Source organism: Marmota monax, unplaced genomic scaffold (genome assembly GCF_021218885.2).
Source record: "Marmota monax isolate L192 unplaced genomic scaffold, Marmota_monax_Labrador192_F-V1.1 WCK01_AAM20220418_F8-fsc00030, whole genome shotgun sequence".
Taxonomy (NCBI): Eukaryota; Metazoa; Chordata; class Mammalia; order Rodentia; family Sciuridae; genus Marmota; species Marmota monax.
Genome location: NW_026691988.1, coordinates 10,459,467 through 10,471,710, shown reverse-complemented (window position 1 = coordinate 10,471,710; position 12,244 = coordinate 10,459,467). Strand labels below are relative to the sequence as shown.

Genomic DNA, 12,244 nt, shown 5'->3' with positions numbered 1-12,244 from the left:
AGTTATGTTTCCTGGCATGTCCCTCAACTCAGGGGCAAGTACATACTGGCATCAAAACAAATATTTTTATAGGCTCCACTGATAACACTAACCATTTCTATTTTTCGATCCTGTTGTCTTTAGAGAATTTTTTTTTAATTAAGATGATTTTTACTGCAATCACCTAATCTTCATGCAAACACTCAATTTTGAGAGCACATAATTACTTTAAATGACAAGATAAAGCAACAAGGCAATTTTAAGAGTTACATGTTTTTATTACACAAACATAACATTTCTTGTGGGAGTGGACCTTCAGTTTGCTTCCTGCTTTGACAGAATGTTAAATATCTGTAGAAACTGTGTAAGAGTGATTTATGAAACAAACATTCCGCTACCCCCTTCAAGGAAAAAAAAAAAAAAGTCTCATTGCCTATATTTCCCAGTCAGATTTCTGATAAAAATAATAGGTTTTCTTTATTTTTACAGTGTGGTACAAACAATTTCTTTAAAGATATAAAAAAGGACAGACTTGTAAAATATGAGCCCCATTTGTTTACAAAGTTCTATAAAAATACATTAAGTAAGCATGTGTTGATCCTTTGATTTAATATTCCAATTTACCAGAAACGAAAAAAATTCAATTACACAAAGATATGCAAACTACATTAATCTTGCAGTAATATAATGTCAACATCATCATGAACACCTTGCAAGAGTAGCTCTCCTGGATATGTGACAATCTTCCTTCGTTTTGCAGCTTTGAGAGTTCCTACCAATGCTTCAAAGAGATTGGCACATTTGTCATCTTGGAAGAGGACCCCAAATTTCACACTTAACTTTCCATCAGCATCTAATTTGAGAAAATACAAAGTTAGTAAATGCAAAATTTGTTTCTTGCCTCCATGCTTAGTGAACTTTCAAAACCTTTAATAAACATCTAACACTGGGCTAACCAAGATTACAATGTAAAGCTTAGCCATAATTCAAGCAGCCTCTTCCTAGAGCCGAATGATAGAATAAATACAATGTGTTATGACTCTCCCAGCTTTAACATTATCTACTCAAAGACCGAAAGAGAACCAAGAAATATTTATAAAAAGTGAATGTGCTACACAAATACTGTAGATGAATTCCTTTTGCAGTTCTAACTTTTCCTCTCCAATGACAATTCCTGAGTTCAGACTGTAATTGCAAGTTGGTAAATGATAATCCTTTCCCCATTTTTGTCCACCAACAAATACACCATCCACATTGGTGCAGAATTTAAAAAAAAAAAAAGTAAAAGGTTTTTTCATGTATTTTTAGTTGTAGATGGGCACAATACCTTTATTTTATTTATGTATTTTTATGCGGTGCTGAGGATTGAACCCAGTGCCTCACGCATGCTAGGTAAGTGCTCTACCACTGAGCTACAATCCCAGCCCAGAGTAAAAGAAAGTTTATCAGAAGCAAATCTGCTTGATACTCTTCCACTTTAATTGCTCAATGGCTCCCTATCACCTTCCAAATAAAGTGAAGCCCATGCCCTCACAATAAGAACCTTCATCCTCCAACTACACATCCATTTCTTGCCTGATCTTCTGCCTCATTACAAGATATACCTTTTGATCCAGTCATGATGAACACTTGCCATTGTCCACAGTGACATTAAAGAAACTGATTTTGTAATTGTGCCCATGTTGAGGCATCTGCCCAGCATCACAGACCCCTTTTCCTAATAAATTCTTTTCTTCAAGAATGGATTCAAATGTCACTTTCTCCAAGAAGGTCCTCCATGATTCTCTCAGAGAGTTGATATCTCTTCTTATAAAACTGACTGCATGTCTATCAAAGCACCACCATCAACTATAGTAAAAATAAGTAACGCTTACTAAATACTTGCTATAGTCCTACAACTATTCAATGCATTTTCGTCATTAAAATTCACATAATCCTTATTTCATAGATGAGAAGACACGATTGATTGCAAGAAGCACCATTATTTTATGTTCCAATTAAACTGCCCACTTAACTCCAGCACACCATGATTAGATAAATCCTCATTTCAAAAATTTTTAAATGTAAAAATGTGTACTTAAATCGCTGAGATACAGTATTAGTATACACATAAGGCAACCAAGAAACAGAAAAGTTTAGTCGTGTGCCTAAGATCACAAGTAAGTATGTAAGGAAGTTGGGATTCATTCCCAGAGAGTGTTGGGATTCATTCCCACTCCAGTGTCCATGTTCTTAACCACTTCCCAAAACATGCTCCCAGTCTGTCCTCCAACTACCCAAAGAAGTCTTCAAGGACTAAGACTGAATTTTGTTTATTTCTACATTTCCTGCACTTGAGCACAAAGGAAGCATTCAAGAAATAGTTGTTGGATGAAAGCATTTAAAACTCCAAATAGTCAGTCTCCACTTAGTCTTTTCTAGCTGAAAAATGAGACTTTGAAGAATTTGACTTTAGGGGCTGGGGTTGTGGCTCAGTGGTGGAGTACTTGCCTGGCACACTGGAGGCACTGGTTCAATCCTCAGCACCACATAAAAACAAATAAATAAAATAAAGGTATTATGTCCATCTACAACTAAAAAAAAAAACCAGAATTTGACTTTAAAAGAAACAGAACTTTGTTCATCCATTTCCAGCTAGAGTTAAAACATCATATGTTTATTAGTCAAAATTACTCCAGACACAACTTAAATAATTAACCATAAGATGTCAGAAGTTGACATATCTCCATATATGCTTTGCAACTCAGCAAGTCATTTTTTTACCAAGAACAAAAAAGTCAATCCATACAATACTGCTACCCCCGAGAGACATGACATCCTTGGGCTAGAAGAAACTAGGAACTGGGGAGGAATAAAAGCAGGGGTAGCACTGGTGAAAACAAGACTTAATAAATTTCCATCAAGTGGTAATGGTGAAGGGGTTGGAGGAAAGTGGAATTAGAAAGATTGTTCATTTGCCTGACCAGGGAAGTAAATAAATGACATTCTCCAATGTCTGCTTGGTGTTCTCCTCAAACATCAGATTCATTCCCATTCCAAAGTGAACTCATGCTTCTCCTCCTATACTGACCTGCCCCATACTTCAAAATCCTATCTGAGATCCTAGGTTTAAGTAAGTGCCCCCAACTATTATATCAAGAATCAATTTCTACAGTCCCATGCTGAACTGTCAGCACTTCATAGTTTAGCATACCATGTTTTTTTTTCCTGATAATTGCTCCATAAGTGCTCCTTTAGTTTCATCAACTAAGTAGTAAGATTCTAGAGGAAGGGTGCACCTATGTCACTTGTCCCTGCGACATATGCAGATGCTCAATAACTATTAACTGACCATAAGATTAAACTTGCTTGCTTGTTAAATCCACACCACTTTTATATGCCTCCTTCATCTTTTCTTAGTACATGATGACTCAGATTTAATGTAGTAACCAAGTGACTAGAGAAGACCAAAAAGAGAAATGGGTGCTAGGGGTATACCTCAGTGGTAGAGAACTTGCTTAGCATGTATAAGGCCCCAGGTCTGATCCCCTAAAGAAAAAGAAAAAGAAAGAAAGGGAGAAACTCAAAGATACCCATGTCCTAACCTCTAACCTCTAGGACCTGTGTTACCCTACATGGCAAAAGGGGCTTTTCAGATGTGACAATGGAGGACCCTGAATTGGGACAATTATATTGTATTATCTAGATCAGCCCAAGTAACTACAGGTCCTTAAAAATGGAAGACAGAGGCAGGAGAGGAGGTCAGTGTGATACAACATAAGGACTTCACAAGATAATACTGGCTTTGAAGATAGAGAAAGAGGCCATGAACCAAGTAATATGGGCTGGGAAAAGGTAAGGACTTAGATTTTTCCCCTAGAACCTCCAAAAAGGAAGATAGCCTGCCAACCTCTAGATCTTAAGCCCAGTAAGACCCTCATCAGACTCCTGATCTACAGAAGATATGAAATATGTTAAGATGTTAAATGTATTATTTCATATCACTAAGTTTGTGGTCATCTGTTACACAAGAATAGAAAACTAATACAGGAGACAGTGGAGATAAATGGTTCAATGGAATTTTCAAAGTGTGTCCTATTATTTCAAAGGATTGGGATTCATAAGCAAATACAGCTTTGAGAATCAAGCTATAAATGATGAAATTCATTTGGAAAAATAAGAGACCCAGAATAGCCAAAGCAATCCTTAGCAAGAAAAGTGAAGCAGGAGGCAACACTATACCAGACCTTAAATTATACTACAGAGCTATAGTAACAAAAACAGAATGGTACTGGGACCAAAACAGATACATAGACTAATGGTACAGAATTGAAGACACAGAGACAAACCCACATAAATATAGTTATCTCATACTAGACAAAGGTGACAAAAACATGCACTGGAGAAAAGATAGCCTCTTTAACAAATGGGGCTGAGAAAACTGGAAATCCATATGTAAAAAAATGAAATTAAACCCCTATCTCTCACCCTACACAAAAAATCAACTCAAAGTGGATCAAGGACTTAGACTCTAGAACAGAGACCCTGTACCTACAGAAGAAAAAGTAGGCGCAAATCTCTACCATGTCAGCTTAGGAAATGACTTCTTTGATAAGACTCCTAAAGAAAGATAAGAAGTAAAATCAAGAATCAATAAATGGGATGGAATCAAACTAAAAAGTTTATTCACAGCAAAGGAAACAATAACATGAAGAGAGAACCTACAGAATGGGAGAAAATATTTACCACATGCACCTCAGATAGCGCATTAATTTCCAGGATACACAAAGAACTCAAAAAACCTAACACCAAAAAAATAAATAACCCAATCAATAAATGGGTAAAGGAACTGAACAGATACTTCACAGAAGAAAAAATACAATCAGCAAATAATATGAAAAAATGTTTAACATCACTAGCAATTAAAGAAATACAAATCAAAACTACAATGAAATTCCATCTCACTTCAGTCAGAATGGCAATTATCAAGAATATAATCAACAAAAAATGTTGGCAAGGATGTGAGGAAAAAGGTACACTCATACATTACTGGTGGGACTGCAAATTGGTATGACCACTCTGGAAAGCAGTATGAAGATTCTTCAGAAAACTTGGAATTGAACCACCATTTGACATGGTTATCCCACTCCTAGGTTTATACCCAAAGTATTTAAAATCAGCATACTACAGTGATGCAGCCACATCAATATTTACAGCAACACAATTCACAATAGCAAACCTACGGAGCCAACCTCAGTGTCCTTCAACAGATGAATGGATTAAAAAAAATTGTGGTATACACATATCGGAATATTACTCAGCCATAAAGAAAAAAGGAATTATGGCATTTGCTGATAAATGAAAGGAACTGGAGAATATCATAGTAAGTGAAATAGGCCAGTCCCAAGGCTGAATGTTTTCTCTGATATGTGGATGTTAATTCACAATGTGGGAGGGGGCTAGGAAAGAGGGAGGTACTTGGGAAGAGAGAGGGGAGTGAAGGGAGGAGAGGGAGTATGAGGGTCGAAATGATAGTAGAATGATTTGGACATTTATCACCCTATGTGCATGTGATTATAGAACCCATATAACTCTGCATCATGTACAACTAGAAGAATGAGAAGTTATACGCCATTTATGTATGATGTGTCAAAATGCATTATACTGTCATGTGTAACTAATTTAGAATTTAAAAAAAAAGTCATGTATGTAAAGGGGATTAAGAATGCAAAAACAAACCTGAATGTTGATCTAATCAAGTGTTAGGGGTAATGTATAAAGAAAATTAAATTCCTCTCTTCCTTAGTAGGAAGTAAGCAGATTATTCTTAACACCAAAACATCACGAAAGATAAGTATGCTGTTTAGAGACATGGAGGTAACTAACAAAGGATGTAAGTTTTTACTTGTGAAGGGCAGGAAATGTGGAGAAACTGGGAGTAGAAGGAAGACTCCTATCAAGCTTTTCATCTTTATTATTTGACTCCTTAAACAATGTGCATGTTTAACTTTGTTTTTTACAAAACCATTTTTTAAGTAAAAAGAAATGTTATAGATTTAAAAAAATCAAGCTATAATGATAAAATAACTCTTGTAAGATACTTCGTAAGTATGTTTTTCATTTATTTGATGTAATTTTAAAACTTTGAGTTCCATTATCCGAGTCATTACTGACTATGTCTATTGTTCTTATTATTTTTAAAATGCTCCCCAAATTCTTATGTCTTTTCTTTGAGATGTAACAAATACCTAAAGCTACAAGTATAATAGTAACTCTGATTACAACTTAGGAAAAAGACACTAATACTACCAATTTTACATGTCACTATCTTTATAGTAGCTGCCTGCCTAGTTGTTGAAGAAAAGGACAATTTAAAAGAGAATATCCTAAAAGATTTTGTTTTAAATTCTAGTTATATGCTCACATTTGTATAAAACTCAAGAATTTAGAGAAAATAAAGACGATTTTGTATAGCTGCGATTGAAGTCCTGAGTTACTTTGGAAGTTCATAAAATGGTGGCAGAATAAAGCAGAAAACATGGATTTTAATAGTGTGGCAAATAAAAATTTGAACTCAATTACCAGATTTTAATGCAACCAGATACAAGATGTTTAGTGATTTTCTTTCCATTCAAAGGGTAAGGAAACATCTCAACTATTCTACCTCAGAAACTGGATACCCCAGTAGCCCTGTGTCTCAAGGTGTGCCTTCATGGCCAAGGGTAGTTACTACTTGAGACTGTGGACAGAATTGCCAGACACTGTCCTAAAGCCCTGGGGTGGCCCCTTTCTAGGTCAGAATGCCAGTGCAGCCTGCTGTGAAGTAAACTACAAGAAATACCCATGTTACTTACTTTTTGAACCCAAACGATGAATTTCCTCCACTAAGAGGTTAACTTCATGATCCACATTCATTGCAACCTGCAAGAAAAAATAAGACTACCTTATGACCGTTTCTATGTTCCATCAAGCACCTATAATCCAATGGCTCTATCTTTTTTGATGTGACATTTGTCACTATTATTTTCCATGTCCCTCTTCCTAAAAAGACTGTGTGATGTAAGGGCATTAAAGTATGTCCACCTTCACTATCTGTGTACAGCTTTCCCTCTTGGCTACCCCAAATCCTGTTGTCCACCCCAAATCCTGTTGTCCACAGTCTACTGGGGGAAAGGCAGCCCTTCTTCTTGTACCTGCTATTACTCTAAGCAGGTGTCCTTCACAGTGCCCTGGGAGACCCAAATACTACAAAAAGTGAGTAACATAGGATCCTTGCTCAGGGCAGAGGGTTCTGGAACCAAAAGCAGGGTGACAAGCACTCTAAGAGGTGAGTCCAAGGCATTAAGGAAAGCTGGAAAAGGCTTCCAGGAGGTCACGGGGAAGAAGTGGAGCAAGCAGACAAACGGGAAAGGGTATTTTATGAATGGGGAAGAGCATGTGCAAAATTTTGGAGAAAAAGGAGAAACTGATATACTTCCTGCCTTTCAAGAGCCTGCAGTCTAGAGGGGAAGGCAGATTGATAAAAGTGGCAATTTTAGTACCCTCAGGTCAGTGCAGTGATAATTTATGGGTCACAGTACATCTGACAGCAGTGAAGAGCTTGTGGTGAAGACTATTCACCTTCAGATAAGGAGGTGTTCAGGACCTAATGGGAGTGGAGATTTATCTTGGATTGCTAGGTCCTCTATAGGCTGCTTCCGCACACTTTCAGCCTCTTTCATTCTTCCCCACTTGAACTCCAGGCTGCAACCACACTGGGTTTCTTTCCATTCCTCAAACGTTCCTTATTCTCATCTCCAGCCTTCCCACATACTGGAAGAAACTGGATTCTGTTTCTTCAGCCCAGATACTGTTTCTTCAGCCCAGACTCATTATTTCTTTCTCAAGGCTAACTCTCATGTGTTCACTTCCTGCTTAGAGGAAACTTCCTCCAGAAAGCCTTCCCTGAAGCTCTGGAGGTAGAGAGCTCTCCAACTCTGTGTTCCCACAGGGCCCTGTGCTCTTTTATATTTTACTCCATTGGAATTACTGGTTTCTCCATTTTCTCCACTAAATGATAAGCTCCTGTCTGCAGGAATTTGACTGAAAAGCTCCCTGTTTATCACTTCTGACACTGAGAGTCGAGGTTCCATAAATATTGGTTTCATGGACTGAAAAAAAACAAGCAAAGAGACAAGAGGGGATGGAACTATATCTGTAAGCACATCAGAAAGTTCAAGCAACTGGGTGGAACAAGCATCAATTCAGTCTTTTTGAATCATACTTTTTTCAAACCGAATAAGGGACAAAAAAGGGGGCGACTGTGTATATGGTTTCCTTTAAGGTGACAATAATTTGCAAGAAACAACTTTATCCAGATGGAAAATAACTAATTCCTGGTAGCTTTTAGAGACAAGAGTGACATCTATGTCTATAGACCACCTGTTTAAATGATATTGATTGGAACACCAGATTTTCTATCAGCTAATAATTAAAAGCACCACTACCATCTGCTATGTTATTTATCTGAATATTATAATTTAAGGACCTTGTATTGCAATAAAATGCAAAATCTTCAATTAAATGCATCAATATAAAACTTATTATCAAAAATTATCCAAATACTGGGACTTTGCATTTGGGGGAAATCATATCTTTAACATTGTATGTAACTCAAGACATAGTTTAAAAGAGATACTAAAAACATGAAATGTATCCAGAGATTATGGCCAGAATGCTGAAGGCTTGAACAGGATGCCATGAGAAAAACAGCAGGGAAAAAACCTATTAACGACAGAGTGGTGGGCAGCTTTTGTTTCTGCCTGCCAGTACCCATTCCCCATTCTCACGGTGAACAATCTCATTTTTGTCTGCTTGGAGCACTTCCTTCCTTATTCCAAACCCATGGATCTTGGACAGAGCCTCACCTGAGTCTCCAAGAGTGGTTCAAGACCAAAAAGGTTGGTTTGAGGCATTAGGTTGGTGTTGCCATCCACATCAATGAAGTTAAACCCTAACATTTTGCTAGAACTAGCAAAACACCACTCTCTTCCCACTGGATTCTAAGATGTTAGTTTATAGCCCTGATGTTGGAAGACCCCATGTTGGAAGTACCTAACAAGGACAGAGCTGACACAAAGAAAATCCAGACATGTTACAATGACTAAGCCCTTATGTAACTCTGGACTCTCCAGTTACATGAACCAATGCTCTTTCCTACTTTTTCTTGTGCTGGTTTGACTGAGTTTCTATCACTTACACTTTAAATAGTCTTGACCCATAAAATTAGTTAGAGATCTACTGTTTTTTTTTTTTTTAACTAAAGTTCTTTTTATTTTTTTCTTTGTGATACTGGGAATTGAACCCAGGGGTGCTTTACCATGGAGTTAAATCCCCAGCCTCTTTTATTTTTTATTTTGAGACAGGGTTTCACAAGGTTGCCCAGACTGACCTCCAACTTACAATCTTCCTACCTCAGTCTCCTGATTTGATGGGATTACAGGCATGTGTCACCTCACCCAGCTAAAGCTCATTTTATACTCTTATATGATTAGTCTTGTTTCATATTTCGATATTGGATAGATAGGATGGATAGATGTATTAGAAAAGCAGATTCGGGGGCCATATTTTTTAAAAAATTCTAAGGCTGGGGATAGCTCAGTAGTAGCATGCTTGCCTAGCATATGCTAGGCTCTGGGTTCAATCCCCAGCACCATCAAAGAACAAAAACTCTCTAACAACCAAACTGCCCAATAATACAGTTTGTATTCTGTTCCTGGAGGTATTAATGAAGAAGTAGCAAGGCTCTATGAGGAATGATGAAAAAATTAGCCTGCACTGGACAGAAAAATAATGAAATGTTCAAGATTAAGAATTTCTTCAATTCTCCTATTATCAGATTCCCAGGCCCTGGAAATTTATCTCTTCAACACCACTCCCCCATTCCTTCCACCCATCATCAGCAACACATTTCAGATTTAGATCTCAATTAATAATGAGAATCAACGAGAAAATCCCTCTATTATGTTCAACATGCATACCTGCATTATATTAAGCAGATGTATGTCCATCCAATTCTGAGAAAGCAACCAGCATTTCTTTATAATCATTTACACATTCAGGTCTTTACCTATTTTAATTCATACAGTTCTAAGAACCTTGCAAAGTACTTATTATTCATTCGATTTTTATGGATATTGAAACAGGCTCCGAGGGATTAACGCCCCACAATTAAATACTGTTTCCAACATATCATTCTGGTTCTTCCTCCTCCTCCTCCTCCTCCTCTTCTTTTTCTTTTCTATTGTACAAATGCACTAAATATAATAGCGTATTTGTATGAAATATTTCATGCTGAGTACTTGCTAAGGCAGATCAACTTACAAAGCAAAAAGGCTTCCTGCCCAGACCCCTATAAATAGGAAAATAATAGGTTTTGAAATTAACTGCTAGCATACATAATTTGGCATGTTTTATTCATTTCTTTTATTATTGGGGAGGGGAGGGTAGGCATAAAGAAGAAAACTGCTCATTGTGACACAATCCTTGGATGGCCCATGACATTTTATTAGCAGGACAGAAGCCTGAGACTGAAGTGAGCAAGAAGATCAAGAACAATGAGAGGCCATAAGCAGAACAAGCCTAGGGGGAAGAAAGAGGTTGTCAATGAGGCTGAACCAGAAGAAAGAAAGCAGCTCAAGGGAAGGCGAAGGCAGATGCTAGTCGCGCCTTCTGTCAGAGAATCTAATTAGGCTTTGTGCGTGGGAATCACAAAGAAAACGGAATGAGGCATATGCTGGGACGCCCCATCAATACACGCTGAAGAATGTATTTAAGGTCCCTCTAATATTTGTGTGTGTTAAAGTTTGGAGGCAATGCGTGAAGATTTTCTAATAACTACGGAAATAAAACCTACTGGAGTGGGGACTCCAGGAAATCAGGAGCGAACTTCACACAACAAACACACACACACACACACACACACACACACACACGCCGGGCGCTTTTCCAGCCCTCCCTTGCAATCACTTAACAGCTGGTGAGGGTCAAAGGATGACTGGGTTCCTTCCTCTCGCTGGCGCGCGCACGCTCCATATTTGGTCATCGCTTCTCTAAGTTTGGGATCCTGCCAAGTAAGGGTCCCAAGCCCTATGCCCTGCAGGCCATCACACGGTCACCACTGGCACCGGTGCAGGACTGGGGAGTGCTGAGCTTCTGCCCTCCGTCTCCGAGCAGCCCTACGCGTCCCAGGAAGAGCTGCGTCCCGGAAGCCTTTGTCTCGGCAACTCACCGGCCAGCGCTGCCCGCCCACGTTCCCCCCAGGGCCGGGTCTGCAGAAAAGGGACACGGCCCAGGGTTCCACCAGTCCCCTCACTAACCTCTTCCCTACCCCCGACCTAAGGGCAGGGCCTCAGCCACCTCCCCCTACTGCAGAGGACATTGCCCCCAGGTCACCAAATTTCTAGGAACAGTGTCTCCCAGTCCTCCAATCCTTCTCCACCCAGTTCTGCAGAATTGGCACCCGACCCACCGTTAAGTGCAAAACCCAAGCGTTACACCGCGGTAAAAAAAAATCGTTTCCTCGTTTCTCGCTTCACCGTCTGCCCCTAGCCGGCAAAACGTCACGTGAGCGGAGTGCGGAAGTCTGCGGGAGAAGCGGGGCGTGGGAGGCGCGCGCCCACCCAGTCCACTCCTTTACGGTTTCAGCCCCCGCCGCTCATCGCCTCCGCGCACCCCTGAGCCGCCTCGCGGTCCCTGCTGTCCACCCGCAGCCCGCGATGCCTCCAGCAGATTGACCCCTGCCGGACACTCCAGTCCATCTTCGCTACCTTGCCACATCTTCCCGGGGGACTCACCTATAGCTTCGTTTTCTTTATCAATGAAGAATTGGTGTCGAATCGGTCTAGACCCGGTTATCTTCTTCAGTGTGTTGGGGAGGAAGAGTCTGAAGAAGGAAGTGGCCGCTAGGCAATAGAAAGGTTCCTGGGGAGGAGGAGGAGGAAGGGGAGGAGGAGCCGGGTGGGGAAAAAGTAAAAGAGTTTCTGCGCTCAGGAAAGGGGCCGCCCATTCACCCAGGGACAAGCCTATGAGGAGGAAACTTGGGGGAGGAGACGCCAGAGAAGGGGGCAGTCTCTGGACAGGTGGCTGGGCACGCGGGGCTCCTAGGAGTACCAACCAGAGCTTCGATTACCTCCACCTTTCCTTCGTGCAGCCCAGAGTCCTGAACCGCATCACACTGCATCTGATCCTACCGGAGTCTCTCTCCCAACAAAAGGAACAAAGCGCCCCCAACATGCTCAACAGTGAG

At 39.8% G+C, this 12,244-nt stretch overlaps 1 protein-coding gene across 1 annotated transcript; it reads right to left on the bottom strand.

Moving 5' to 3' along the window:
* Nucleotides 1-236: 236 nt before the first annotated feature.
* Nucleotides 237-11,943, bottom strand: Abracl (ABRA C-terminal like). Its single transcript, XM_046450442.2, has 3 exons — nt 11,793-11,943; nt 6,813-6,879; nt 237-832 (listed from the first exon to the last, which is right to left on the bottom strand). Exons 2-3 carry the CDS (start codon nt 6,871-6,873, stop codon nt 648-650), a joined length of 246 nt encoding a protein of 81 aa, XP_046306398.1. The 5' UTR covers nt 6,874-6,879; nt 11,793-11,943; the 3' UTR covers nt 237-647.
* Between the last annotated feature and the right edge of the window lie 301 nt (nt 11,944-12,244).

Bases quoted from the DNA above. Each gene is read 5' to 3' on its own strand.
- Abracl (XM_046450442.2), bottom strand. From the start codon at position 6,873: ATGAATGTGGATCATGAAGTTAACCTCTTAGTGGAGGAAATTCATCGT. The intron at 833-6,812 runs GTAAGTAACATG...TTCTCAAATTAG, and splicing joins TCATCGTTTGGGTTCAAAAA to ATGCTGATGGAAAGTTAAGT.